The following is a 27,728-nucleotide window of genomic DNA, read 5'->3' on the forward strand; positions in this document are numbered from 1 at the left end:
CAGATTCTGTATGTGGTGCATTAAAACTGAAAGCTGCTTTCCCTAGAATCAAAACAAAACATTGTTTAGCTTAGATTCTAGGGACAAAAGGTAGACCTTTCCCAGAGGTCTGGATGGTTCGTGATATCGCACAAGATCATAAATGTATTTTGGCCCTAAAACATTCAATGCTTTAATAAACCAACATTCATATTTTGAAATAAAAATGTTTGACATACAGGGAGGTAAGGTAAGGACATTAGGCAACTGAAGATGAATGCATGGGCAAGTTCTCCTAAATCCTGCTGCTGAGACATACGTCCTTTAATCCGTGTAATTGTGTTAATGTGGCTTTTAGAATTCAGGTTTGAATCCATGACTACACCAAGGTTTTTTGGCTTGGTTTGTGGTTTTTAACATTACCAATTGAAGCAGGAAAAGTAGACATTGACATGTGGTGCATGGTGTTCCCTAAGGCTCCTGGGCCCCATTCTCTTCAAGATGTACATGTTAGCACTTGACTGTGATCAGAAAGCACAAAATACATTTCCATACAGTCATGTAGATTTATGTAGTTATGCATGCTGAGGAGGACCCCAGCCCCAGTTACTTTGTTGTATCCTCATATGAGTCTTTGCCACATTTACACCATAGTCAATTGTTTTTCTGACTTAAAGCATGGGTGACTTAGTTATACGTACATTGTACATACACTGATCTATTTTTATTATCCTATTAGTATAAAACTATTGACTCTTTTTTTTAGCTCTTGTTTTTCTCTTTCTCTTTCTCTTTCTCTTCTTTCTCTTTCTTTACTTATTTTCATTATTACCTATGCTGCTACATTGTCTCGAAGGAAGCCTAACAAAAATTAAGTTTTACTCTTATGTACCTGTGTAGACAATGTATCAATGAAGTACAACATTGAATCTTAAACCTTGGGCCAAGGACAGAGTCAGAAACCTTGGTGTCATTATTGACTCTGATTTAAAGTCCCACATCTGAAATGTTACAAAATTATATTTTAACACTTCAAGGACTATTTCCAGAGTTTGGCGTTCTCTTTTATTAGCAGCATGATTACTGTAATGCTCCTGTCTGGTCTACAAAAAAAAAGAAAAAAGCAGCTTGACGCTTACAACTTGTGTGTGTAGAATACAGCAGGACATAGTTTTGGAATTGATCTCAAGATCTTTTTTTATTGGTTTTTAAATCACTAAATGGCAATGCATCTGCCTATTTATCTGAGATGCTTTCTAGTCATGTGTCTGGCAACACCCGTAGATCCTCTGACACTGGTCTCTGAACTGTTCCAGAAACTAGAACAAAAAGAAATGGAGAAACAGCTTTTAGATATTATGGTTCTAGCCTTTGGAACAAACTTATGGAGGATCTACAGGTCTCTGAATCTGTGGGCAGTTTTAAAACAAATCTTAAAGGTTCTATGACATTCATTTTCACTTTTTTTATTTCTATGTTTTTTGGGGGGTTTTATGACCTCAATTACACAAATAAAACTGAACTTTGAACAGTCAGTGGATTTTCTGTGGTCTGGGGTTTTCTGAATAATTAGGCTGAAAAGTAATCTGATTGGCCCTTGGATAGTGAAGTCACAGGCCATTAATCCCGCCCACTCTCCTCCTCGCCCCTCGCCCCTCCCCTCCCCAGTCAAAATTCTATTTCTCCCCTGAGCCAGCAGGCAGGCTCTAAAAAAGAATGTCAGCACTTGCACAAGAGACCCGGGTTCAAATCGAGTGTAGGATGTGAAAGTTACATAGTGCAGCTTTAACATATTTCTATTTTCCACTTTTTAATTTTTCATTCTGTTTTGTGAAGCGCAGTTGCAATTGTTGTATGAAATGTGCTATATAAATCGAATGTATTTGATTGATTGATTGCCATGATCAATGTTGTTGATTTGGGAAGCTCTAAGACTGGCCGGTTGAATTAGATGTTCAGAGAGCAGTCTACAGTGGATGGATTTGGTTTTGTTATTCTCAACACGATCCTGCAAAATCTATCTTTGTGTGTGTGTGTGTGTGTGTGGGTGTGTGTGTGGGGGTGTGGGTGTGTGTGTTAAAGAAATTGGTTTATAACAAATCTCTAACAAACCTTTGTTAGGGCGGGTAAGCTTCTTCTGACTCGTGACACTCCCTATTTATTTATTTATACGTTTTTTTGCGAAAGAGCACATATAAACATTACTAAGAGGGTACAAACAGAAGAGAAAAAAGCAACTGTAAAAAAAACACCAAAAAAACACACACTCACTCACTCACTCACTCACTCACTCACTCACTCACTCACTCACTCACTCACTCTTTCTTTCTATTCCTCCTCCTCTCTCTCTCTCCCGTCTCTCTCTCTCTCTCTCTCTCTCTCTCTCTCTCTCTAGGCGAACTATCAGAAAGCACGGTCCGTCTCCTGTAAAACGATGGGACGAAGAATAGCCAGCACCTCCGGCCAGTGGGACCAGCGCTTCAGCACGTCCAACTGGCCGTCGCCCCCTAACGGTCTGAAGCCCAGCCGCAGTGACCCTGCCCTGGCGGGGGCGCCACTTGTCGCTGCACCTCCTCCACGTGCCCCAGCATCTCCAGTTGCTCCTGTTGCCGGTGGTCCTGGTGTTGCACTCCTTATGGTGACCATTTAGTTTTGTACACATATTACGTGCATACATATACCACCATGTAGAAATACTCTGTTACAAGTAAAGGTCCGGTATTCAAAACGACTTGAGTAAAAGTACAAACTTATTGGCATCAAAATATACTTAAGTACTGAAAGAAAAAGTACTCATTATGCAGAATGTCCCATTTTTTTCCCAAATAAATATTTTTTTTTGAAAATAGCCAAAGTATATAGGGCTGAAGTGGAGTAAAAGTACAATATTTTACTCTGAGATGAAGTGGCGTAGAAGTAAAAGTATTAAAAATTGGAAATAGTCCAGTAAAGTAAAAATACATCAAAATGGTAGTAATGTAAATGTACTTAGTTAATTTCCACCACTGAGCTTCACTACCCTTTTATGAGACATTTTACATTTTAGGATGTGTCTTGTTAAGTAAAATGGTTTCTTTTTGCTTTCAGTGGGAGTGGTGTAGTAGATAGCTAGCTTGTATCATATTATTATTGTGTGTGCATAAACCTTTGGAAGTTCTTTATGGAATCATCTAAGTCACTATAGATCTCAATGTGGGGTCCGTGGACCCCCAGGGGTCCTTGAGGCGGTTCCAGGGGGTCCCCAGCTAAATGATTGATAGTTAGGAATTAAATTAACCCGTAAGTGTCTGTAACTGTGAGAGTGGAACCAAATGGAACCAAAGAGCTAAATTAAGACTGAAGGTTTTTACAGTATAGATTGGGGTTCCAGCGATAAAGAACAGTTATCAAATGTGGATCTGTGGCATTCATATTGCATATCAAATTGAATCACTGATCTAAGTTACATGGACCTTGTGAAATGCTACATGTCTCTTTGCAGAGGGCCAAAGGACACACGATGTCGAGCCAGCAGACCACCATGCAGTCAAGTCAGACTCGAACCAGTCGACAGAGCACTAATTACTCCATGACCAACGGCACCGTGCAGACCGTCAACACCCAGACAAAGAGCAGCGGCCGCCCGCCGTCTGTCCTGTCACTGGCCAAGACGACTAAGATAGAGCAGCAATCATCGTGAGTTCATTTACACATACATACAGTACATACAATAACTGAGTCTGTGTTGCTCCCGCAATATCTCAGAACTGCTCCTTCCATCAAGGTTTTTAAAACGGGTGTTAAGACCGCCAATTGACAGGACGCCCTCTTAAGTATTTTTTATAGCAGCCCACTCATGTTTTAGTTCCCTCTTGCTCGGTTATTTTAGTTTGTTGATCTCAAAACCTTTTTAGTTTTTATAGTGGCCAACACCCTTGATTTCCACCCTTTTATTATTGTTATCGTTTCTTATTATGAAGCTCTTCAAGATTTGTCCCAGCAGATGAGAAGTGCTATATAAAGTTAATGTATTATTATCATTATATCTACTTGGACCCTGCAACATACTGTAGTAGATTTACTTTTTTAATAGTAACCGTAAGGATTTATTATTGCCTTTTTCTCTCCACCCATTCATCTTCATGTGGACCTGGCTGTGTGTTTGTGTGCAGGGTGAACATGTCAGACCTCACCCTGAAGGAGGCTGTGGAGTTCCTGTCTCACGCGGAGGAGAACTACCAACTGTGTGGGGCTTCTTTCATCCAGCACGCCACCTTCAAGGAGGAGCCACCCAAACAGGAGGTCAGCAGCACACACACACACACACACACACACACTCACACTCACACTCACACTCACACTCACACTCACACTCACACTCACACTCACACTCACACTCACACTCACACTCACACTCACACTCACACTCACACTCACACACACACACACACACACACACTTCCTGTCTCTTTTACAAATGCTCTCATATTATTCTGTACATTAAGTTTCAAGTGTGCACACTCAGTCTTGTCAGATAATTTCAGTACACAAACAAACTGTGTACAGAATTGCCACAGGTAAAGGTACCTCCCATGCTTTATGTTGTGCCTTTTGTACATCTTTCCCTGAGGGAACGGGAGGACCTTATTTATCTTGTCTATCTTCATGGCCTGCTTGTAATCATTGTATTATACTGTCTATGTGTGACCATGTCTACAAGCAGAGGAAAGTGCCACATGTCATGTCTGTCGCACAGAAACCTTGCAGTGACAGTGTCACACAAAAGTATGAGAAATATGTAGCTGATGGACAAGCTCACAATAGTTCTGGATGTAGATATTTTTGCTATTTTGGAATGTTTCCACCTGTAATGACATTCCCAAAGTAGGGACGCCAGGTTGAAAGTGGTGAAGTGTGTCTGTAGGTTTTATAAATATTTAACCAATGAAAATGATTAACAAGAGCTTGTGACTACATAATAATAACTACATTATTCGAACCATCAGAAAACCGGTACTTTTTTCAATTTCCTGAAAAGTAACAGTTTTGGACATTCAAGGCTTCCGCCCGACAGCAACAATACATTACACACACATTTCACTTATTTATTCGTTGGTATTTATCCGCTGTTTTCCCGGAGTGCCTTCCACTTGCTTTATTTGTCGATATTTTATCCAGTGCTTTCTCTGTGCACCCCCTCACACCCGATACCCCCCCCCCCCCTCAGGTCCTGGAGCTGGGAGGAATCCCTGCGCTGGTGGCCTTGCTGCAGAGCCCCAACGCTGACGTCAGCCAGAGTGCCTCGGCTGCCTTGAGGAACCTGGTGTTCAGGGACCAGGCCAACAAGCTGGAGGTCCAGCAGTCTGGGGGGATAGCCTGGGCTCTGAAGCTTTTGAAGGAGACGGACTCCACAGAGACCCAGAGACAACTCACAGGTAGAAATGCACTCAGAACATAAGCGAGAACTCAAGATATCTGTGTTTTGTTTTTCGTCCCCATTCGCAATAGGCAAACATTCGGTGAAAGTACAGTAGCTGATTTGTGACGCTTTGTGAGCTTGTAGATTTGGTGTATTGGGAGAACTGGGGGACCCCAGGTCAGTGAAGATTGTAGGGTTTAAAGTGGTTAAGAAGATAGTAGACTAGAATGTGAGCTCCACAGAGCTCACCTCGCCAGCCCTTTTCTTTTAAAACAAGCTTGGAAATGAACTGTGTGAACTTGATTCAGTGCTCGGTCTCTCTGTGTACTTGGTCTGATGGCGCGCAGTAAAACTGAGCTGTTGGGAACACGGTTATAATAGTTTTAGTTCGTTTTAAATATTATTTTTCTAATTCAGTTAGTTTTAATTCGTTTTTAGAGCGGATTTGTTTTTATTTATTTTTGAAAATGCCAATAGTTTTAGTTTTTATTAGTTGTAGTTTTTTTATTTGTCAGGTGCAGGATTGAAAAGGTAAGTATTGTGTTGTAAAAACTTAACAAAAGATAGCATTTAAAAAATGTATTCAGTTACAGATGAACCACCAACCATCCACAAATGAAAACTAAGGGAATTTTGTCTATAATTTCAGTTTGTTTTAGTTTAGTTTTGTAAACACACAATACAGTTTCAGTTAGCTATTGTTCTTTTTTTTTTTTGAGTTTGTATTTAGTTCAGGTAACGAAAACGTTTTTTTCAATCTTAGTTTTCGTTATTTTGTTAGTTTTCGTTAACTATAATAACCTTGGTTGGGATGTGGGACTAACGGGCAGCCCCCCCTGTGTGTGTGTGTGTGTGTCAGGTCTGCTGTGGAACCTGTCCTCGGCTGATGAACTCAAGGAGGAGCTCATAGCAACAGCGCTGCCTGTGCTGACTGAGAGCGTGGTGGTGCCTTTCACCTGCTGGTCAGACAGCAGCGCCAACAACAACATCCACCCTGACGTCTACTTCAGTGCCACCGGATGCCTACGGTAAGGACACCCTGTCCCCAGTAGTACGCTTTGAATCCATGTGGTATCACTCACCGTCTGTGCCTTTGTTGAGCTAACCACTGTAAATCTATTGTGCTTTTTTGACATCTGCCTTGTGTGTGTGTACTTGTATTATTACACTTGTGCAACTATAGTAGAATATAGTAGTGCAGTATATAGTGCAACTATAGTAGAATTTAAGAAATACTGTAGATATTGTAAGGACAATTTGCGTCATCCTCGGAAGAGAAATGGTTGTTTTATGGTTGTGTGTGTGTGTGTGTCGTGCACTGAAAATAGCTACAAGCTCAAAATGTGCCACAGCGTGACACGTTGTGAGCTTGTTGATCAGCTAAAAATGGCTTTTATGAAATTGCAATCCTAAACCAACAACATTTGACTTTTTGTTGTGTAGTATGCTCAGAGTAGGAATTGACTGTGTGCAGACCACACAATCAGTGTGTATGCAGACTATGCACACACACACTTGTGGTGTTGGGTGTGTCTTTGGTAACCATGGTTATCAATTGCCTGTTCATTTGTAACGTCACGTGAATAGACACTATTTAATGGGTTGTTGTGTTTGTTGGTTCAGTTCTCACCCTGATGAAGACCTTAACCGGTCGAAACATGTTGGCATTTGTAAAGAATAATATTTGTTTAACTTTACTTCCTCTCCTCCACATCTTTTGAGTGCTCGGATCTCTTCTTCTTTTTAAAAGTTTCCAAGTCCCGCTGATCCCCGTAGCACCATACACCTTTAAGACTTTTTTATATCTCCTGTGAGGACCCGGTGTGTCTTTTGTCTGCAATCCTAAAACGTTGATGTCCTAAATGTTGATAGTAATACAAACGTGTGTGTGTGTGTGTGTGTGTGTAGGAACCTGAGCTGCGCACAGATGAAGGAGAGGCAGGCCATGAGAGGTTGTCGTGGTCTTATCGACTCCATCATGAGCTACGTGGAGTCTTGTGTGGCAGAAGAAAATCCAGATGACAAGGTAATAAACTCCACACCTAAGTCTGAGAAACCCACAAGATCTCACCTCAGAAAGCCTGGTGTTGCTCTATATACACCACACCCACACTAACTCCCTCCAGCCTATCTCCAACTATCACACATGTACGTTGGAGAATAGTGATAGTTAAACCACTTCAACTCTATCCTGGGGGTGAATATTCGGTGACAATGGCAGATCTACATGGTCCAACCGAATGGAGGATATGTGTAAACATATTGCACTTTGTATCACTGTGTTAATTCATTCAATCCGGGATTTTTGAAAGAATCGTGAAAATGTGTGCAAATCTTTGAATATATATATTAGAGATTGGGGTCCACGGCCAAATACATATAATTTTCGGGGCCCTTGACATGAAAAAGGTTAAAGGACCACTGATATTTTAACAACATGAGTTTTTCAGAAAACTGTTAGGATTTAGATATTTGTAGAATCCCCAGAAGCAAAGATTTGAGTTACAAATGTTCGCTTTAAAAAAATATATATATATATTCAAAGATTTGCACACATTTTCAAAGTTTAAAAGTATAGCAGATCTACAAGCTCATAGTGCGGCACTCGGTGCCGCACTATGAGCTTGTATATCTGCTATTTTTTTAATAGCCAAAGAAATCCGAAAATGACACAGATGCGTTCCTGGTCTTAATGGGTTAAAGAAGCTTATCTTCAATTAGGTTATGTAACCTGTAGAAAGTAAATCTATAATGGCTAACTATGTGAAGTGTAACGCCATGTAATTACTGCAGTGACAGCATGGCTGTCTTACCTTTGTAGTGGTTTAAACTTTAAAGGACTATACCGGAATGTCCTTGTCTTTTCACAAACTACCACATGACACCTTGCTTCAGTATTCTGAGGCAAACATGTGGCGTTGTGACAGATAGGCTATTTATAGGCTATTTGGTGTTGAGGCATAAAAGTAGTGGGCCTAGGATAGAGCCCTGGGGGACCCCTGTTCAACTAAGATTATAGGGCAGTGGTTCCAAAACCTTTCTGGAGCAGGGCCCACTTTAAAATCTCAGTTTGGGAATCACTGAAATAGGGTGGTTAAATGAATAAGTGGTTGTGGACGGAGGCCAGCACGGCAGCTATGATCTCATAACAAACTCCTATCTGTTGTGTATCAGGTGTCTGCTGGTGTGCATGTGTGTTGTTGATGCACTTCAGAATGTGTTCATTCTGCATTCTCTCTCACATGATCTTTCCTAATAGGATGTGCCTTGAGGACAGAGTACACACATAACCACCCATCTGCAAAAACAAACACATGTACTGTATACACATATGTGGTTTGCACATTCTCTCTCTCTCTCTACAGGGTTGACTGGGGTTCCAGTGTAGCATTTAAGATGCCTAACTATTAGATATATGCTTCACAATGCAAACCCATGTATATATTCACACATTTAGACATGTGATTCTGATGGGGGGTGTGTGTGTGTGTGTGTGTGTGTGTGTGTGTGTGTGTGTGTGTGTGTGTGTGTGTGTGTGTGTGTGTGTGTGTGTGTGTGTGTGTGTGTGTGTGTGTGTGTGTGTGTGTGTGTACACAAGAAGAAGAGATAATTAGAATTTAGAAGCATCATTTATTGACCCCCTAATTAAAAAAAGAATAAAAAAACGAATTGCTAAGAAAAAAAATACAGCTATGTATCTGCTCATTCCGCAACAAGCTAATGAAGCGTGTCTGAAAAACCTGAACCGAACCAAACCAAAACATAACCTAGTAAGATAGTGAACCTAGTCCATAACTGCCTAGAGGCCCATAAAGATTAGTCTGAGAACTTAAAGGTAGGGTAAGTGATTTACTTTGGTTAACATAAGTGTTAAATAGCTCTATATTCTGATAGTACTCATTGCTATTAGAGTGTTTGTTCAGTAAAAGGAGTCTCCATGTCTCTCCAGATCTTTATTAAACAGAAAATGCATTTTCAGTACTCTTAAATGTTGTCACATACCTGCAAATGTACTTATATTCTGTTTACTATAGAGCTGGAGAGACCCCTGTGACCGAACAAACGCTCTGTAGCAATGATTACTATCAGAATATAGTACTTGAACCTTTTAACAAAAAAACTAAACAAAAACAAATATCACATACCCTACCTTTAACCACTTGAACCCTATTACCCAGTGGTGGAAATGGCCTGGATTCGCTTTGGGAACCCTACTTGTCACACATGCACGCGCGTGCATGTGTGACAAGTAGGGTTCCCAAATCCAGAGACCCCTGTGACCGAACAAACGCTCTGTAGCAATGATTACTATCAGAATATAGTACTTGAACCTTTTAACAAAAAAACTAAACAAAAACAAATATCACATACCCTACCTTTAACCACTTGAACCCTATATACGGTACCTAAAATAGCTGCAACCTCCCATCAATGACCAATGATTCACATTAAAAAGTTTTGCCTATAATATGCCCAAAATAGGGACACAAGTTTGAAAGAGATTAAGGTTTTGTTTTCTCCATACAGAATTTTATTAGTATTTCTTTCTGATTTGAATCCAGCACATGATGTACAGACACGTTCTGAAAACAGGCTAAAACAGTCATGCAAAAGGTTGGCATAATGAAACAGTGTTGTTTGATGAGTGCTAAATAAACATGCTGTGTTTATAGTTGACACCTGACTAGAGGTTAGTTTGTCTAGCCTGTATCCAGATTCCAGAGATGATTCATCGCGACCGTGGGAATGCTAAAACATCCACGGATTGTTGTAATTATATGACATTCACAACGGCTTAGAATGTATGTGGGCATGGTTTCTAGAATTGCAGCACATGAATTAAAGTAATTAATCTCGTGCCCTGTCCTCTCCTCCCCTCCATGTAGTCAGTGGAGAACTGTGCATGCATCCTCCATAACCTGACCTACCAGTTGGAGGTCGAGTCCCCCGAGTGCTTTGCAAAGTACAACCCACCTGAAGAGGACACTTCTGTCGTGAAAAAGATCGCCTCCATTGGCTGCTTCAGTGCCAAGAGCAGCAAGATCCCCAAAGAGGTGAGGAATCACAGGGTTTTATCAAATCAAAACTCTTCCAATGTCTTGCCTAAATCCAGAGGAAACTTTGATGCCACCCTCTCCTCTCCTCTCCTCTCCTCTCCTCTCCTCTCCTCTCCTCTCCTCTCCTCTCCTCTCCTCTCCTCTCCTCTCCTCTCCTCTCCTCTCCTCTCCTCTAACTATTAGATTAAGATTGATTTGGAGGACCCTGAAGACACTAACCCATCGGGCGTTCACTGGCTGTGCCATCCTAAGGCACTGAAGACCTACCTGTCACTGCTCGGCTCTTCCCAGAAAGATGCCACCTTGGAGGCCTGCTGTGGGGCCCTACAGAACCTCACTGCCACCAAGGGGCCGGTGAGAGGCAACAGTTAATATAAATTATCAGTAATCGATAATAAAAAATTATAATCTATTTAAATAAAGTCATCTGTATTCAAAAGCACAGAAAATACAGATCTACAAGCTCGAGATTGATTGATGTACTGATTGATTGATGTACTTTATTTAGTAAGACATGAGAAACAGTACATGGAAGTACAATTCACAATACAAGGTCTACTTAACTGGATAACTCATAAAAGCACTGAGTTTGTTTGAAATGAGTTCCCACGCACACTGTGACACGCAATGTGACACTGTCACATTGCCACGTATTTGGGGGGGGGGGGGGTGGGGGTTGTAGATCTGTGCTTGTACATCTGAGCTTGTAGATCTGTGTTGATGTAGGATTACATTTTTTAAGTAATTACCCAGAAATGTGCTTCTCGATGAATGGAAAAAGTAAAAGATAGAATAACCACTAATAAGATAATCGATAGTTGCAGCCCATGTGTGTACGGATGTTTTCGAGGGAGCAGACAGACAGACAGATAGACAGACAGACAGACAGACAGACAGACAGACAGACAGACAGACAGACAGACAGACAGACAGACAGACAGACAGACAGACAGACAGACAGACAGACAGACAGACAGACAGACAGACAGACAGACAGACAGACAGACAGACAGACAGACAGACAGACAGACAGACAGACAGACAGACAGACAGACAGACAGACAGACAGACAGACAGACAGACAGAGTGTGAGAAAGTCACTAACTAACTAGTGGCCAGACTGTTGCCACCCACGATTTTCAAATGCTTCCGTCAGCATTCAGAGATTGGTGGAATAGTTGTCTGGCTACGCGAGACTACTACAGTAACTATGAAGGAGAAATGACCTTTCACCCCCTTCTGGTTTGGTTTACTTTCCAGGGGTCCAATGCCATGAGCCAGGTCATGGTTCAGAAGCTGGGGGCTCTGCATTACGTCTCCCCTCTTATTCAGTCTCCCAACCAGGGCCTGCAGAAGGCCGCTATGTCTCTGATGGGAAACCTGTCACGGACCAGCAGCCTCCAGATCTCCATGGGTATGGACAAACATCACACAGCCAGGATGGATATTAGAGATGCACAGCTGATTATTTCCCCAGATATTGTGATCATGGTTTATTTATCTGTAAGAAAAAGAAAAGAAAAAGCTAGAGCATCATCAAATTATTATTATTATTATTAATAGTCTTACCCAAACCTGATATTTACACCAACCATTGTAAGGCTTCTGCAAATGTCTCTTTTCAAGTTGGTGTGGCTGATATGCCAAATGTTTTTATGCCTATAATCGTGGAAAGTAAAATCTGATTACGTATACATATTTACTCAATTTTATTCACAGAAATTATGCAGCATTATCACATTATCACGACATACTGTACATACAATTATTATTTGAGGGTCCTTGACATGAAAAAAGTTTAATAACCATTATTGCTCTTAAAGTCCATGCTGTGTGCTTTGTGTGTCCCGTTCAGCACGGCAGCTTCTCCCTGAGCTGGCCGGTCGCCTGACCTCTGGCGCCAAAGAGATGGGCAACTGTGACGACACCATAGCGTCCACCTGTCACACCGTACGCGGCCTGTTGCCGGTCGATGCCGAGGTCAGCAAGAAGATCCTCAACAACGAGCTGGTGACGTCACTGACCGACATCAGCGAGAACGAGTAAGATTTGCCCTGCAGTGCAACGACCTGCCGTTAGTAGCCTAATGCAGCAACGACTGCAAGATATTGTAAAGCAGAACCGAACATTGTAATACCAATACTCATCAGAATTTGTTTAGAAAATATTGATCACTAAAAAGAAACAAAATGATTGACCATTTTCATACACTGTATATATAAACAGGTTGAAGGATAGATAGGCAGACAGACAGACAGACAGACAGACAGACAGACAGACAGACAGAGGTGTGTTCCTGTGTGTTGCAGAAACATTATGCATTATACTATATTGTTATTAGGGTTGTTTATATCTAACCTTCATATTTTACCATCAACTTATAGAACTTATATAATACATTATGATATTTGGAAGCTTGTAAGAGCCTAGATGTCTCCACTAGGTACTGATAGCTATTGTTTTGGTTACACCCTGTCTTGTTATGGTTCGGCTTGTCCTTGAAGCAGCTACAGCTACAGGTCTCAGTATGGTCTGAGACCTGTGCTCCTTGGCAGAACTACACAGACCTGAGTGCTATTGTACTTCTCCCTGTGATATCATGTACAGTAAAGCTTAACCATTACCTCCTATAATATTGTCTCAACTCCTATTGCCTCATCAATTACCGATTGATCCAGAATTCCACGAGAGTGTGTATATTATGACAATGTGCAAGAGTAGCACTTATGATCATGTAAATTTGAGGCTTTGTATTTAAAATGCCACTCTATTGCAACATTCTTGTAACATGCATATCGGCTATTTATTTTTATTTTGTTCTTGTTTATACAGAAACACATATTATTCTCCATCCGATTGTTTTTCCACTGACCCCTGTGTTTTCATTCTAGGTCTTTTCCTAAAGGCAGTAAAGCAGCAGCATTACTGCTCTACAACCTATGGCACGAGAAGAGTTTGCAGGGGACTCTAAAAAAGGTAACACCACTCTAACACAACTTGCAGCACACAGGTTAACCCATTCAATCCGGGAAAAATGTTTTCTAAATCCTAACAGTACAGTATGTTGCTACTGTATATCAGTGGTGCTCCAACTTTTCCATGTCAAGGACACCCAAAATGATATGTATTTGGCCGCAGACCCCCATCTCAAAATATGTTGTTCCAGGGACCCCCCAGAAGCACAGATCGGAGTTAAAAATGTTCGCTTTAAAACATATATATATATATATTCAAAGATTTGCACTAATTTTTCACGATTTTTCTAAAAATAGCAGATCTACAAGCTCATAGCGTGGCAGTCAGTGCTATTTTTTTAATTGCCAAAGAAATCTTAAAATGACACGGATGCGTTCCCGGTCTTAATGGATTACACTATGGTGTATGTGCACACTGCGGACAAATGGCTTCACCTGTTGGGAGGGGCTGGGTTAGATGTGCATTGCTTTCTCAAAGTGGACCCCCAGGGATCCTCCGAGGGGGTTTCCAGGGGGCCCCCAGCTAAATGATTGGACCAAATGGACCCTTACAGGTCTGTAACCCTGAGAGCGTACAAATGGAACCAATGGGTCCATTTGTTTCAGTTTGTACGCTCTCAGAGTTATGGGGGCCCGTCCGTGGCCTAATGCATAGCAAACTGGGGGTCCTTGAAATTGTAATGTTCGAGAACCTCTGATGTACTGTACCGTACAGTATAGTTTGTGCGGGCACGTTCCCGGCCCTCTCTCACCCTCCCCTCCTCCCCCGCTCCCTTGCACACTGCCCCACCCACACTCTGGGCAGAGTGTGGAAACAGTCCCACTGGAATCCTGTGAGACTGGTTCTCATTCCTCACTTGTCTGTTAGTTGAGGGATAGTGAAGGGTGAGAAGTAGATAGATTAATACTCATCATACTTCTTCGTACAATGGTGTAATGCGCCCGGAAATAGCCGATCTGCTACTTTCGGCACAAGACACCGTCATGTGATGAAGAATTATAGTTCAGGATTAAAATGAAGTGATCAAGAAAGCGAGAGAGAGAAAGAAAATAATCAATATTTCATATTTTTTTAAATGTAATCTGATTAACAAAATTAGACTTGTCTGCATACATCTGCTTTGCTATTTTAAACATGCGTTATTGTGAACTCTTCCATGTGCAGCTGGGGATGGCCAAAGCTCTGTTCATCAATGACGCCACCACCGCAGCACACAAGTCGGTACAGGTCATCGAATGAGTCATCATCATCATTACACACAGGTATTGAAAGCTCTCTTTCTGGGATCACAGTTAAAATGTTGTCATGACACTGTGCATTCTTGAACTTTCTTGAACTTTCCTCGAAACTGTCTTTAATTATCAACCTCTCTCTCTCTCTCTCTCTCTCTCTCTCTCTCTCCCTCCCTGTGTGGCCCTGCTCCATCATGTTTAGATACTGCGGTGGATGCGCCCGTGCCATGGGGAGAGCTCAAGAGCCATTGTCGCAATAATCACCTTCATTCATTCACTTAACGCCTGTTGAAAGTACCTGTCAATTATGATACATCATAAATGCTGTAAATTATATACTGTACTGTAGATGAAAGAGAGCTTTTATTGACACAATCATCTTGAGGCTTGCCAAGTGTTGGTTTTTTATAGCGTAGTGTACATAATTAATTTGGACATATCTGTGTATTTGTAATTGTACATAATGTTTAGTGTGCACGGGAAGTATAAAGCCTAATTTAATTGTGTTGCGCTGTTAGCTTGAAAATCTGCTATTTTTGGCGAGTGACACGGTCGTGCGACAAAGTATAAATTAGGCTAAAGCACGCTTGTGATGAAATCCAGTGTTAAAATAATCCATCTTATCTGCATGGGCAAAAGCTACCTGCAGACAACGTCTAATTCTCAAAGGGCATCGTTGGTAAAACTGTCCAAAAAGAATGACTAAGGGCCCGTTTCCATATATTCCCGGCTCACCATGCCTCTGTCCTACTTGCTTTGCAGTTACTCAACATTTATTCATTTCTCATTTACAATAACTAGTTTAAATGTTTGTTAATAGTTGAATGCCCGATTCTGTGGATCTAAAAGAGTGCAACACAAAGAGAAATAAATGCAAGAAAGTGTCACAGTGACATTTATATTTACGAGAAAAGCTAAACGATTAACTCCTACTGCTCCATGCTATATTTACAAGTGCAGGAATCATACATGTACAGACAGGAAAGACGGCAACAGGATGCATTTGGTTACATTTGTGCACTCAGAGCTCCTTATATTGCATATCTCTGCTGTCCGGCAGGAACCAGCTAACTCCAAAATGTTCATTTTTCAGGAAATGAAAAAGAGTGGGGTTAGGAGGAGTCAGCAAAACCAGCTAACTCCGGTGGACTTTGCTGGTTTAGCAGAACATTTGAGGATCCAATGGAGTTAGCTGGTTTTGTCAGAAGCGCTTTTTAATGCTTTTCATTGGTTCAATATTTGTTTTACCAACACACAGACGCCTGAATTATGGAAATAAATACAAAAGCGTCAAAATGGAGTTAGCTGGTTCCTGCCGGACAGCAACGATATATATATAAACAGTAAACACAGACAAACACAATGCAGTCTAATCTCACATATTTCTAACAGCAATTATACACGGAAGACATCCTCACAAAGAGAATATACAAAATACAAATATAAAACAACTAAACGGCCCACTCGAGAGCGATGCAAGTTGGTAATGCATGCCCCACCCGGTTATACAATACCCGTTGTCAACACATACATTCTTGGCACTGGTACTATGTACCAGGAACTAATGGAAAGGCAACTAATTTGTGTAGAACGGTGGTGTGCCGAGACGGGGCTATGCAACGGAAAGGGCCACAAATGACTGCCCAAGTATTGTTGCATGGAGGAGCGAGACATGTCTCTAAAGTTGTAGTGAATTTATTTTCAAACATGCTTGAATAGGTTAGAGAGGGATCAGCGGAGGTATCTAGGTTTCAGTAGCAGCCATTGGATAAACGAACCGAAAAGGAAAGTAAATAGTAGGCTGCATGTTTAAAAGAGAAAAGGGGGTTTGGGTCAGACAGGTTATGTTTCTTTACTTTACTTTCCCTCTGACCGTAGATGTAAACCCTTTTATGATGCAAAAAGTCAGTGCTAGAGAACAGCAATGTTTTTTTTTATGTAGGCTGTTCATAATTTGGCAATAACGGCAAGTCTTGGAAAAATACAAAACTTGTAGTTAGGATGTTGCCACACGACAGCACTGTAAATATTCCATTTCTAAAATACTCAGTGTATGGAAATGATCATATTCTTACCTTTTCTGTTTGCATCATTCATTGATCTAGCTGTTTATTATTCCATTTCTGTATGTTGTCTATACTATGTTAGTTTTTATAATTAACCAAAACTGCTTCTTGTGCCCCCAATATTAATTGCATTGTTCTCATTCAAGATAATAATAACTATAAATGACAGAAATAATCTACTGAACATTGTTTTGTTTTTGTTTTTAAAGAAGACGTTAATTCGGACTAATATGGAACTTTATTACTTTTGTGAATCATAATCAAATCATTAAAACATATGAACACTGTGTGAAACAGTGTAACAATGCTACACCTATAGTACCAATCTATTCTATAATGCATTTTATTTGCTGAGACTTGCTGAGACATGCATAGGTTCTGAAAAACTATGCTCAGACAGTCTATATCTGTAGGTTCTATGGTAAGAGTGAATGGAAGTGTGGAATGTAATTTTGGAGAAAGCTGTATCTGTTGCCTTGTAAGATCTAAAACATGCAGAAAACAATATGTAGAATATACTGTACTATGTACAAAAGAATGTGTCAGTGGTCTTTCATTATTATTTCCACCATGTTCAAAATAACCAAACTTTTCATCTGCATATTACAGTATATATTTACATATTCTGGGCCTAATCTTAAATGTGAAAATGGCCTTTCTTTGGAAACCAAGTCAGTTGAAAACAGATCTCTTAAATGTATTACATTTTCATCCGTGCCAAATTCTGTGTACCATGAGAAGTATCTAAAATAACATCTACTTTCAGATCAGCAGTTTTTAGGAGCGAGACTAATGTATCATAATAAAGCCCACTTGCATGAATTTACAAACAATTAGTGACATTTTCTAGACATGATTTTGCCTTTGTCATTGACCTACATTCTTGTAAATAAGTCTGAAATGTTTCTTTTTATGGCAGCACCTTCATTCTTTAATGTTGATTAAATGTGTGAGAAGCTATTTTTCCACCAAATACCATCTCCATCTCTTTGTTGTCTTTCCAGTCGCCTGTCTCGGTGAATACGGGTTAGAAGAATCAGCAATACTGATCTGTTATTAAGTTCTGGCCATTATAAAATACCCTGCATGCACCCACCACCAGTTGGTGGTAGAGACAGAGACAGAATATTTGACTGTAACAATTGAAATCAAAGTGGTCGTTATGCACATACAATACCATTTACAAAAGTGATGGGTCGCACTCAGAATGACAAGAGTGAGTTAACTTTTTTATTTCTTCTCCATGTCTCATGTACAATGAAGGGACAAACATTTTTGGCTATCTAGCCTTCGTCAGTGGATAGCAGAAACGTTTGATTTTCACTGTAAATACATGGAGAAGAAAGACCAATACCATTTACAAAAGTGATTTTTTTAATTTCTTCTCCATGTCTTTACAATGAAGGACAAACGTTTCGGCTATCCACTGACGAAGGCTGGATAGCCGTAAATGTTTGTCCTTCATTGTAAAGACATGGAGAAGAAATAAAAAATCACTTTTGTAAATGGTATTGGTCCAAGAGGATGTCGCACCAGAGGAGTCAAAATAAAGGGGTAACAAAAAGTCTATCTATGCACATACAATGCCACCTTTCTTTAATACACCATAATTCTGTGAACTGGGCACATTTTCATGTCTTTCCCATACAGCGTTTTTTTCCCTGTGTTTTGTTTTGGGGTTATTTTGGGGTTATTTATCACGTACATTTGCACATTATGTGAAATGTGTCATTTTACCCATCCTAACTGTTGTGTAATAATGTTGTGGAGGAATGTGGTAAGTTTTTAGAACCACACAGCACTGACCACTCTCACATGAATGAACAACGCCGTGTCCAGGGGGTGGATTGTTGTCCTCCATTGTTCAAATGCTAAAAAACTTCAACTTGACTTTATTGTCACATCCAGTGGTGGAAAAAGTACCCACATTTCTTACTTAAGTAAAAGTATCAATACTGTCATGTAGAAATAATCTGTTACAAGTAAAAGTCCGGAAGTACCAAAAGTAAAAAGTACCCATTATGCTGAAGGTCCCATTTCACAAGTTTTCAAATGTGCAAAATATATACAAATCTTTTGAAAATAGCAATCTTTTGAAAATAGCTGTAGATCGGCTATTTTAAATGGTCGAATTATATAGCCCTGAAGTGGTTAATGTAGGCCTATGTTTTGTAATAATAATCAAAATCTACAAAGTAACCAGTAACTAAAGTTTTCAAATAGTGGAGTAAAAGTATAATATTTGCCCCTGAGATGCAGTGGAGTAGAAGTAAAAGTATACAGAAAATTGGAAATACTCCACTAAAATAAAAATACCTCAAAATTGAACCCTAACCCTTAGTACAGTAATTGAGTAATACTTACTTACTTGAGTGTACTTAGTTACTTTACACCACTGGTCACATCACAAGTATACACACCACGTATAAAATAGTCTTTGAAATAGCTTTTGTGCAAGCTTCCCACAAATTGCAGTTACAACGTTGTCTAACCACAGGTTTAGGGCCTATCATACCACCAAAACTGATCACGTTTCACCCCTGAGGGAGGCCATAATATTTCCAAGAATCAGAATAGTTTCATATACCACCCCTAGATCCATGCCAATAAATATATTGTGGTTCCACAACCACAGGTCTGATCAAGTATCTTGGAAGTTTCTAAAATTGTGGAATTGTGTTGACACTTCAAAATATTGTCAGTTGTTCGTTGAAACTAGGAGACTGGAATACCTTTTTTAGTAGCTGACAAAAAGTTCTGAGAATCACCAATATAACTTTCACCAGAGCAATGAATGCTAAACGAAAGTGACTCATTTGTTCTCATCTGATCTGTGTGTGTGTGTGTCATGTCTAATTATTTGGCTGTGTGTGTGATTGGGTGGAGGCCTGGGTGTTCCCCTGCAAGCACATTTGTGTCTGAAACATGTCAATGCTTGAGTTTTTTGGAAGGTGTCTCTCCGTCTCTGCTTCTCTGTCTGGTTTCATGCATGATTTGACCATAATGCAATGTCATATGATATGACCGCCTTTAGCTTTGAATGTTCATAAAACAACGACAGAAACAAACAAACAAAACAAAAAATACATTTGTTGCACGCACACACACACACACACACACACACACACACACACACACACACACACACACACACACACACACACACACACACACACTCATACAGGTACAAGCAGCACAATGTTGGTGGGACATCACTGTGCTAAGTACACAACAATTGAACAACTTGAATTGAAATTCTTTTTTTATTTACACTCGCACACTTTAGGAAAGATAAATCAGTCATATAGTTTAATTAAAGTACACAACCGGAGACCACAACAAGACAGAAGGGAACGTGATAGCAGGAGGAACTGTCTGGAAAGCAGCCATGTTGGGCAGGCCAGGCGGGGCAGCAGCAGGTGATGCCAGGGTGGAGCTGCTGCACTGGTGTGAGACACTTTGGAAGAGGCGACGGCTGTTTCGGGCGGGGCAGGTGGTTGATCTGCTCCGTCAGCAAAGAGTTTTATTTCCTCAGGGCTCTCTTGGTCCTCTTGGAGCTGTCGTAAACAGAAAGATTCATTGTCGGAGACTAGAGACACACTTTCCCACGTATGACTTCCAAAGGATCACACTCAAACGGAGAACAATGGGAATGAACATTAGTGACATTTTGAGGCCACGGACCCCACCAGCCATTACAAAAATAACACGCGTAGAGAATGAGAATGTCAACATTTTAGGACTGCAATTGTAAAGATGTTATTTTGGTGCACAACTAAGTAAACATCAGGCATACTGTAACTCTAACCACCCCCAAAAAAACTAAACGATTCCTCTAGTGAGGACCAGGAAAACTGTCCTCACAATATCTATTTAGCAAATTATACCATACTTGTGGGAACATTTGACCCTCACAAGTATAGTAATACAAGTACACACACACCCACACACCCACACACACCCACACACACACACACACACACACACACACACGGTGGCATGCTAAGCACAGTGAATGCACAACTGTCGCGGCTTACTCTTAACAGCAACTGGTAGAGCGGTGGGGTCTGTATACTAGACATAATACACTGTCTGGTGAATGTAAAAGCACATTGTGTACCGGCAGAGATGTAAGCCTATGATACAGTTTGAGTCAGACTTTTAGAGAGGCAGTAATATTCTCTCTAGGCCTCTATTTGTGGCTGTGTTCAGTGTTGATTGCAGTCTATATCAGGTAGAGTATGTCTAAGACTGATAATTAGTTGTGTGTGTTTGTGTGTGTGTGCATTTTCTCTGGAATCAAACTACCTGTAATGAAATGCTTTGGACAGATGTCTGCGCGAGTGCCTTTGAACTCAAACCACCGAATACAAAGACCTCTCACACTCATAATACTGCACTGTACACCAGGCTTTCTCAAAGTGGGCATCAGTCCAGGGCCAGGGGTACAGCAGAATACTTTGATAATATTTGGGGTTTACCAATATCACTTAAACAATTATTTTGTATCAGTTTAAATGTGAAGTACAAAGTTATTTTCAATCAGTTCTTCTAACCGTAAAACTGATATTCTCTCAAGCTTTCCTCATGACATATACAGTATGCAATGTTGTGGTTGCCATCATCATCATCTGACATCTAATAATAATAATAACAATAAAATCATTGTATGTAATTATAATAATAATATTGGTCCCCCCACTCCTTGGGGTGTTTTTTGTCACTGTATATTTGCATACGATTATAGGATGTATATTTGCATCCTATAATCACTAGGTGCAGTGAGCAGTCATTGTGCAGTGCTCGGGGAGCAATTAGGGGTTAAGTGTCTTGCTCAGGGACACACAATGATACAAATAGTATAGTAGGGCCTAGGGCCTACTGTCATGCTAAATGTAAAAAAAAGTAGTCAAATATGACATAAATATAAGGTGATAGAGTTCTAAGTAACAATGTAATTTAGGGGTGCTGTGATTAAAATAATAATAATAAGGCCTGAGCACAAATAGTTTGAGAACGACTGCTCCACCAATCCTTGCTACATTTTGGTGAAAGAACCTGCCAGTTTAAGTTTAACATTGAGGTAGTAGTAGGTAGTAGGTAGTCTACCCACAATGTTTAGGTACCATTTGACCTGTATCCCACACACTAGCTCTATGTCCAGTGTTGCCAGATAGTGCAAGAGAAACAAGCGGCCAAGTCTACAAAAACAAGCCAAAAATAAGCAACTGGTTACTTGTTTCTCTCGCATTATCTGGCAACACTGGCGCGAAGCGCGCGGCGCGCGCTCGTTGAATTGCTCTGAGTTTCCTGAAAGGACAAACCACTTCAGAACAGACGTTTGTTTTATGGATTTGCGACGTCGTGCGCGTTGTGCCTATTATCACCTTTGAACTATTACTTCTACTTAACACCAGAAACATCTCTGTCTCAAGTGACTGGTTTATTCATAGAGTTTAAAATCGGGGGTTTATGAGACCACAGTATGTAAACAAAGAAGCCTACTTTACCTCCACACGTTGCCCTCATGCCGAAAACTCGGCAAAACATTTTTATTTTAGTATCTTAACCCATACAGTGTAGCTACATAAGCCTACATAATAAATTGATACATTAATATATTAACATAAAGTAGCCTACATGGGCTATTTTTGCAGTAGACAAAGAAGCCTGTAGCCATATTTTCGTTCAAGTGGCCCAGCTCGGTTTCCATGGAAACGAGCATCTAGAGATGCTGCGCAGGAAGCGCGAGACGAGACCCCCCCTGAAGTTGTGAGTGACAGGCCAAATGTTTTATAGTTGTTTTAAGTCATATTGATTTGAAACCATATGGAATGGGTCCCAATATGAATATCAGTCGGACAGTGCCACACAACCTGCCAACAAGGATGTCCATCCACCTGAAGACTGCAACAGTGGAGAAACTAAGTCAGCAGCACTGAACCGAACCCCACCATGTCCCCCCACAACCCTGCATGAGGTGAGTCTCTGAACCGAACCCCATCATGTCTAGCAGTACTCGTTGGCCTGAGAAGGCTAGCCCAGTGGTTCTCAACCTTTTCAGGCCAAGACCTGAACTGGGGACCCCCTAAAATAATCATATTTAAACTGGGGACCCCCCACCCTGATAAGCACTTGGAATTGAGCACTTGAGGCTTTAAATTTAGTTTGACTTGGTTCCACAGATAAATATTGTGAAAATAGAAGATCTACAAGCTTGTAGATCGGCTATTTTAAAAAATAGCCGATATATATATATTATTAGAAATTTTGGCCTTATAGTATAATTTGTTGATTACTTTTTGTGCAGTAATGGTCTTTTTTTAGGTATTAAAAAGGTCTTAAAAGTCCCTGATTGTCACTTCACTGTCATCTGGGGACCCCCCTTCAATAAAGTTATAGGTCTAGGGCTATAGGCCAAAGTCTGGCCTGTGGGCCAATTGTGGCAAGAGGGCAGAATTCATGTGGCCCGCCGTGGCTTCCTTCCTAAAATGTATTATGTTTTGCATTTGAATGATGCATTGAAAATGTTCTCACTTTTTCTGGTGGTCGCTCACACGGTTCCTGAGCACGTTTATCTGAAACACAAAGGAAAACAAAATATCAATCGGACTAAGTTCCATCTTATTCTGCACTTCACTGTACTGTGCAGCAGGGGTCTTAAAAAAATAATCAGCCCAAGGACCCCTTAGCTGAGAGAGAGATGAAGCAGGGACCCCCCCACTACATAGTGAATAAAATTGTGTCGCAGATTAAACTTTTTCATAGATTTCATAGATAGTTGGATTCATGTTAATGTGAATTTTCAGATAGTTAACTTTTTAAACCCTCAATATTTAGTCAACTTGACCTTTGGCTCTGTACTTGGTCTGCTCTTTTTCCCTCTACACCAACTCTCTGAAAATAGCCCCCATCACACAAACATTTGGCGGACCCCCTATAACTCTGAGGACCCCCTGTTGAAGACCCCTGCTGTATGTTGCTTTACTGACCTCATATTTCTGTCTGGTAGTATGGTACTGGAAATCAAACTTCTCTGCCTCCAGCTGGTGCATCCATTCCCACAGCGCCTTGGCTTTCTCCCTGTGGACAACATGACACAGAAGATCATTATCTTGAGGTCAAGTGTTATTTTCATCAAAATACAAGTCCCGTTAAAAAAGAACAGATGCAAGAGCCCCTCACAAAAAAAAGCCTTATACGTATGTTATTTTATCACAGTGGTGCTCCACTCACTTGAGTGCCTCCTGGCTCAAGTGATCGATGTCCAGATTTTTACGCCTGTCGTGCAGTATCTTCTTCTTCTTCTCTCTCTCTGTTTGCCTCTTGCCGCTCCGCTGCGCTGCCTATGAGAAGAGGGAGATTATTATAATAATAACTAATAATGTCACTGTGGAAATATTAAAAAAAAGTACAGCATTGCAATTTTAGTTGAAAATCAGTTATTTTCTGCTAACTGCGTTGTTGTACCAGAAAGTATATTTATTTTGTAGCAAAAGTCCCAGGGCTGTTCACTGGCCCTCCTCCTACTCACCACCTTCTGCATGTAGCCTCCAAAGTGGAGGCTGGTTAGAGTTTTATTCTTCTTAGCATCATCGTCTGCTCTCTTCTTGGCTACCTCATCCTCCTTGCGAGTCCTCTCAACCTGGAGAGAAGAAGGATAGAGATGAGGTGTGTGTGTGTGTGTGTTGTGATCATGATCTTCATCATGTACATTGCATTGCATTGCTTTTTTTTTCCTGACATGATTATGTCTTTAACTGAAAATCCAAATAAAGAAATTAAAATGTAGGGGTGGTCAGTCTGTGCAGAGAACACTGATGCATGATACAGCAACTTGGTTGGCTTTAACCGTACTGTACCTCGAGACGCTTCTGTCGTTCTTTATCTCTATCACTGCGGATCCTGTGCTGCTCCGCACGTTCTGAGCGACGCTTTTCCTGCAGAATGCATCATTCAATTTTAAGATCAAATCCCAATCCTACATCCTGCATACGTACATTTATGTACAGTATGTGTGGTGATGTCAGATCGTGGTGTGGGTGGGTCACTCACAATCCTGTCCGTGAGATTAATGAGCTCCTCTTCCTCCTTCTTCCTGTTCACAAAGTGAGCCTCGATCAGTGTCTGCAGCTCCGTCAGGTCTTTCTCCATCCTCTTCCGGTGGATGTCCTGTTGAAACAGATCGGTGTTCACTAGGTCTCTTGTCTCTCGGACCAGGGGTTGCTGCCCATTATGTTTAGGGGCTCCCTCAAGAGGAAAAGACTCATAGGAATCAATGTCAGTTCTAGATTTAAATGATAAACAAATCAATTAATTGATTGTTCATTTAACAAAAATACACAAGGAAACTAAAGGACAGTTGAGTTAAGTTGATTGGGAGGTTATATGGACAATCATACAAAGCCATCTCAGGAGGACCTTTCCATTTTAACCACTTTATCCCTATTTTATTTTACTTTGGCTATTCATCTACAAGCTCACATTGTGAGCTTGTAGATTGGGGCGGCTGCTTAGGAAACGGAAGGTTCCCAGTTCGATCCCGGGCTCCCCCTGAGTTAGTGTTGAAGTTTTCTTGAGCAAGCCTCTGCTTAGGTCTCTAGTCTGGTACTCACATCAAAATCCACCTTCTCTCCATCCGGGATCTTTGGTGGGATGAGGTTGGGCATCATGAACGGCCTGCAGATTAAAAAATTAAACTTCCCAAATAAAACAACTGTTACAAATAGGGTTTGCAAAAAGTAAAAATGCATGCCAGTAAAATTAAAGGAGATAAATAAATGTACTGCATGTATGAAAGAAGCTGAAAGAGAAACCATGCAAGATTGCAACAGGAAAGTGAGTTTTGACCCTTGAACATTTGGCAAAAATAGCTGATGTACAGTACAAGCTCACAACGCGTTGCGTTAGGACGTGTTGTGAGTTACTTTGTACAGCTATTATATATATTTTAACTTGCTCTGATGAAGGCATAACGCTGAAACGCGTCAGAATAAAGAAATATGGTTAACTGACTGACATTGTCTTGCTACTTTTATTTTGGAGTGCCGCTTCCTTCCACCTTGGTGGATTTCATCCTATTGAGTTTATCTTGTCAGCTGAGCACCCAAGGCGAAGGAAGGAAAACAGAAGACGCATACCTGGCTCCAGTTTCACTTGGCTATTACCTGGCTAGAAGAGATACAGTATGGTGTGAAAAAAGGAGGGGGCCTATACTGTAGTATAGAGCCCTGAGGGACTCCGGTCAATGACTTATACAGTATACACAGTATAGTACAGTATAGAGTATACAGTATAGGGTTGATGTTTTTAAAGGAGGGGTTGTTGTCGAGTGTGAATGGAGGATGTGAGTGCACTATAGAGACAGGAAGGGAATGTACTGTGAGAGAACATAATACGGCCGGTCGTTAATCCACCCTTTATGTAATTGCATGTGTGTGCATGTGTGGGATGCACACGTGTACAGTGTGTACGGTGAGGTAAGGTAAAGCTTTAATGTAACCCAGAGGACATTGGGTTTGTAACAGCAGTAAAAAGAAAAGTGGAACGAGTGACATACAATATAGACATACTCTACAGTCTACATACACACATAGATAGGGCTGGGCAATATTATCGGTATTATATAGATTATCATCTGGCACATCGTTGTGTGACACAATGTTGTGATATTGTTGATTGATAATTGTGTTGTCGTTTCCTAGTTTTAAATTACTTGAGCCTTATTTTATTTTATACTTTCAAAGTATACTTTTATACTTTCAATCTCACAATTTATAGCATAGCAATTCGCTGTGAGATGCAGATCTGCTATATTTGCTGTGTGTGTGTGTGTGTGTGTATGTGCGCGCATCTGTGTGTGCATGCCTACAGTATTACTCACTTGTTGAACTTGGGTTTAGCCTCTTCCTCTCCCTCTGCGAATAAGAATAAGAAATACAGGATTCCATGTATGTGGGGAATCCATTCTGTACTCCCAGACAATCGAATACAACTCACACAGAGCTGACAAGATTAATCACACATTGTACAATAGTTGTAGGTGTTTTACACAGAGAGACACACATGCTCAATCATGCAGCGTGACATGTGTTGCCCGCACATGACTGATTATAATGAATGATGATTGAACCTGGCAGTATACACAGCCATGATGAGGACATTCCAAACCAAACAAGTCCTTAACTGTGATACACCATTCTAGGGTTGCAACTTGCAACTATGCATTATTTTCTTTTTTGATTAATCGAATAATCAAGAAGCATGTTTTTTAAATATTCTATATCAACAAATGTATTAACAACTTAAGCAGTAGGCCTATTTTATACTTTGAACCGTTGAACGGTGTCATGCAAAAATAGTGAACAGATGTACAAGCTCAACTCTGTGACACGTGAGCTTGTAGATCTGATATTGTCACTGTTATTTAACTTTTTTTTTAAACTTTTCACCTATTATGACATGCCTAAAATAGGGATCGACTATTAATCGATTATCTTTGCACCACACCGTTCAGATAGAGACAGTATTACCTCCACCCTCCTCTCCTTCCTCTCCTCCATCTGAAATGAAACACACCAAGCAATAGATATTGTTTTAAAAAGTGTCCACACCAAACTATTTATAATAACAACAGTGTTGAATGATATACCGTAGACGTAGATATCGATATAGTATACAGCCCTTTAGTGGTGTGTGTGCGTGTGCGTGTTGGGTGCGTGTGTTTGGGGGGGTAGAGACATAGGGGTACATTGACCATTGTATTGGTAAGTGCTGGTGTTTCAGGAATGCGAACAGATAAGATGTTAGAGCAGAGAACATGATGAGAGGAGAAAGATCATAAGAACAATGATAAGGACTATGACTGTGTTTTCGTGTGTGCATGCGTGCGACACACACACACACACACACACACACACACACACACACACACACACACACACACACACACACACACACACACACACACGTGGGTGTGTGTCCTTCTTTTTTCTTATCAGATGTACAGTATGGTGGTGCG

General features: G+C 40.6%; 2 protein-coding genes across 2 annotated transcripts in view; one reads left to right on the forward strand and one right to left on the reverse strand.

Annotated features, from left to right (window-relative positions):
- pkp1a (plakophilin 1a) overlaps window positions 1-17,686 on the forward strand; it is a 29,684-nt gene extending 11,998 nt beyond the window's left edge. Inside the window, exons 3-15 of the mRNA XM_080445861.1 lie at window positions 2,375-2,617; window positions 3,461-3,654; window positions 4,131-4,260; window positions 5,186-5,393; window positions 6,237-6,405; window positions 7,286-7,403; window positions 10,264-10,431; window positions 10,618-10,788; window positions 11,695-11,848; window positions 12,290-12,476; window positions 13,326-13,410; window positions 14,575-14,672; window positions 14,845-17,686. Coding sequence (XP_080301987.1) covers window positions 2,375-2,617; window positions 3,461-3,654; window positions 4,131-4,260; window positions 5,186-5,393; window positions 6,237-6,405; window positions 7,286-7,403; window positions 10,264-10,431; window positions 10,618-10,788; window positions 11,695-11,848; window positions 12,290-12,476; window positions 13,326-13,410; window positions 14,575-14,649 — 1,902 coding nt within the window. The 3' untranslated portion in view covers window positions 14,650-14,672; window positions 14,845-17,686. The remainder of the gene's footprint in view (window positions 1-2,374; window positions 2,618-3,460; window positions 3,655-4,130; window positions 4,261-5,185; window positions 5,394-6,236; window positions 6,406-7,285; window positions 7,404-10,263; window positions 10,432-10,617; window positions 10,789-11,694; window positions 11,849-12,289; window positions 12,477-13,325; window positions 13,411-14,574; window positions 14,673-14,844) is intronic.
- Window positions 17,687-19,990: 2,304 nt separating this feature from the next.
- tnnt2a (troponin T type 2a (cardiac)) lies at window positions 19,991-26,721 on the reverse strand. Its single transcript, XM_080444865.1, has 9 exons — window positions 26,592-26,721; window positions 25,324-25,387; window positions 24,764-24,880; window positions 24,571-24,648; window positions 24,243-24,353; window positions 23,945-24,054; window positions 23,701-23,791; window positions 23,246-23,286; window positions 19,991-20,265 (listed from the first exon to the last, which is right to left on the reverse strand). The coding sequence occupies exons 2-9, from the start codon at window positions 25,378-25,380 to the stop codon at window positions 20,232-20,234; spliced, it is 639 nt and encodes a 212-aa protein (XP_080300991.1). The 5' UTR covers window positions 25,381-25,387; window positions 26,592-26,721; the 3' UTR covers window positions 19,991-20,231.
- Between the last annotated feature and the right edge of the window lie 1,007 nt (window positions 26,722-27,728).

This window comes from Gymnoscopelus braueri (genome assembly GCF_963280865.1).
Source record: "Gymnoscopelus braueri genome assembly, chromosome: 12".
NCBI classification, from domain to species: Eukaryota; Metazoa; Chordata; class Actinopteri; order Myctophiformes; family Myctophidae; genus Gymnoscopelus; species Gymnoscopelus braueri.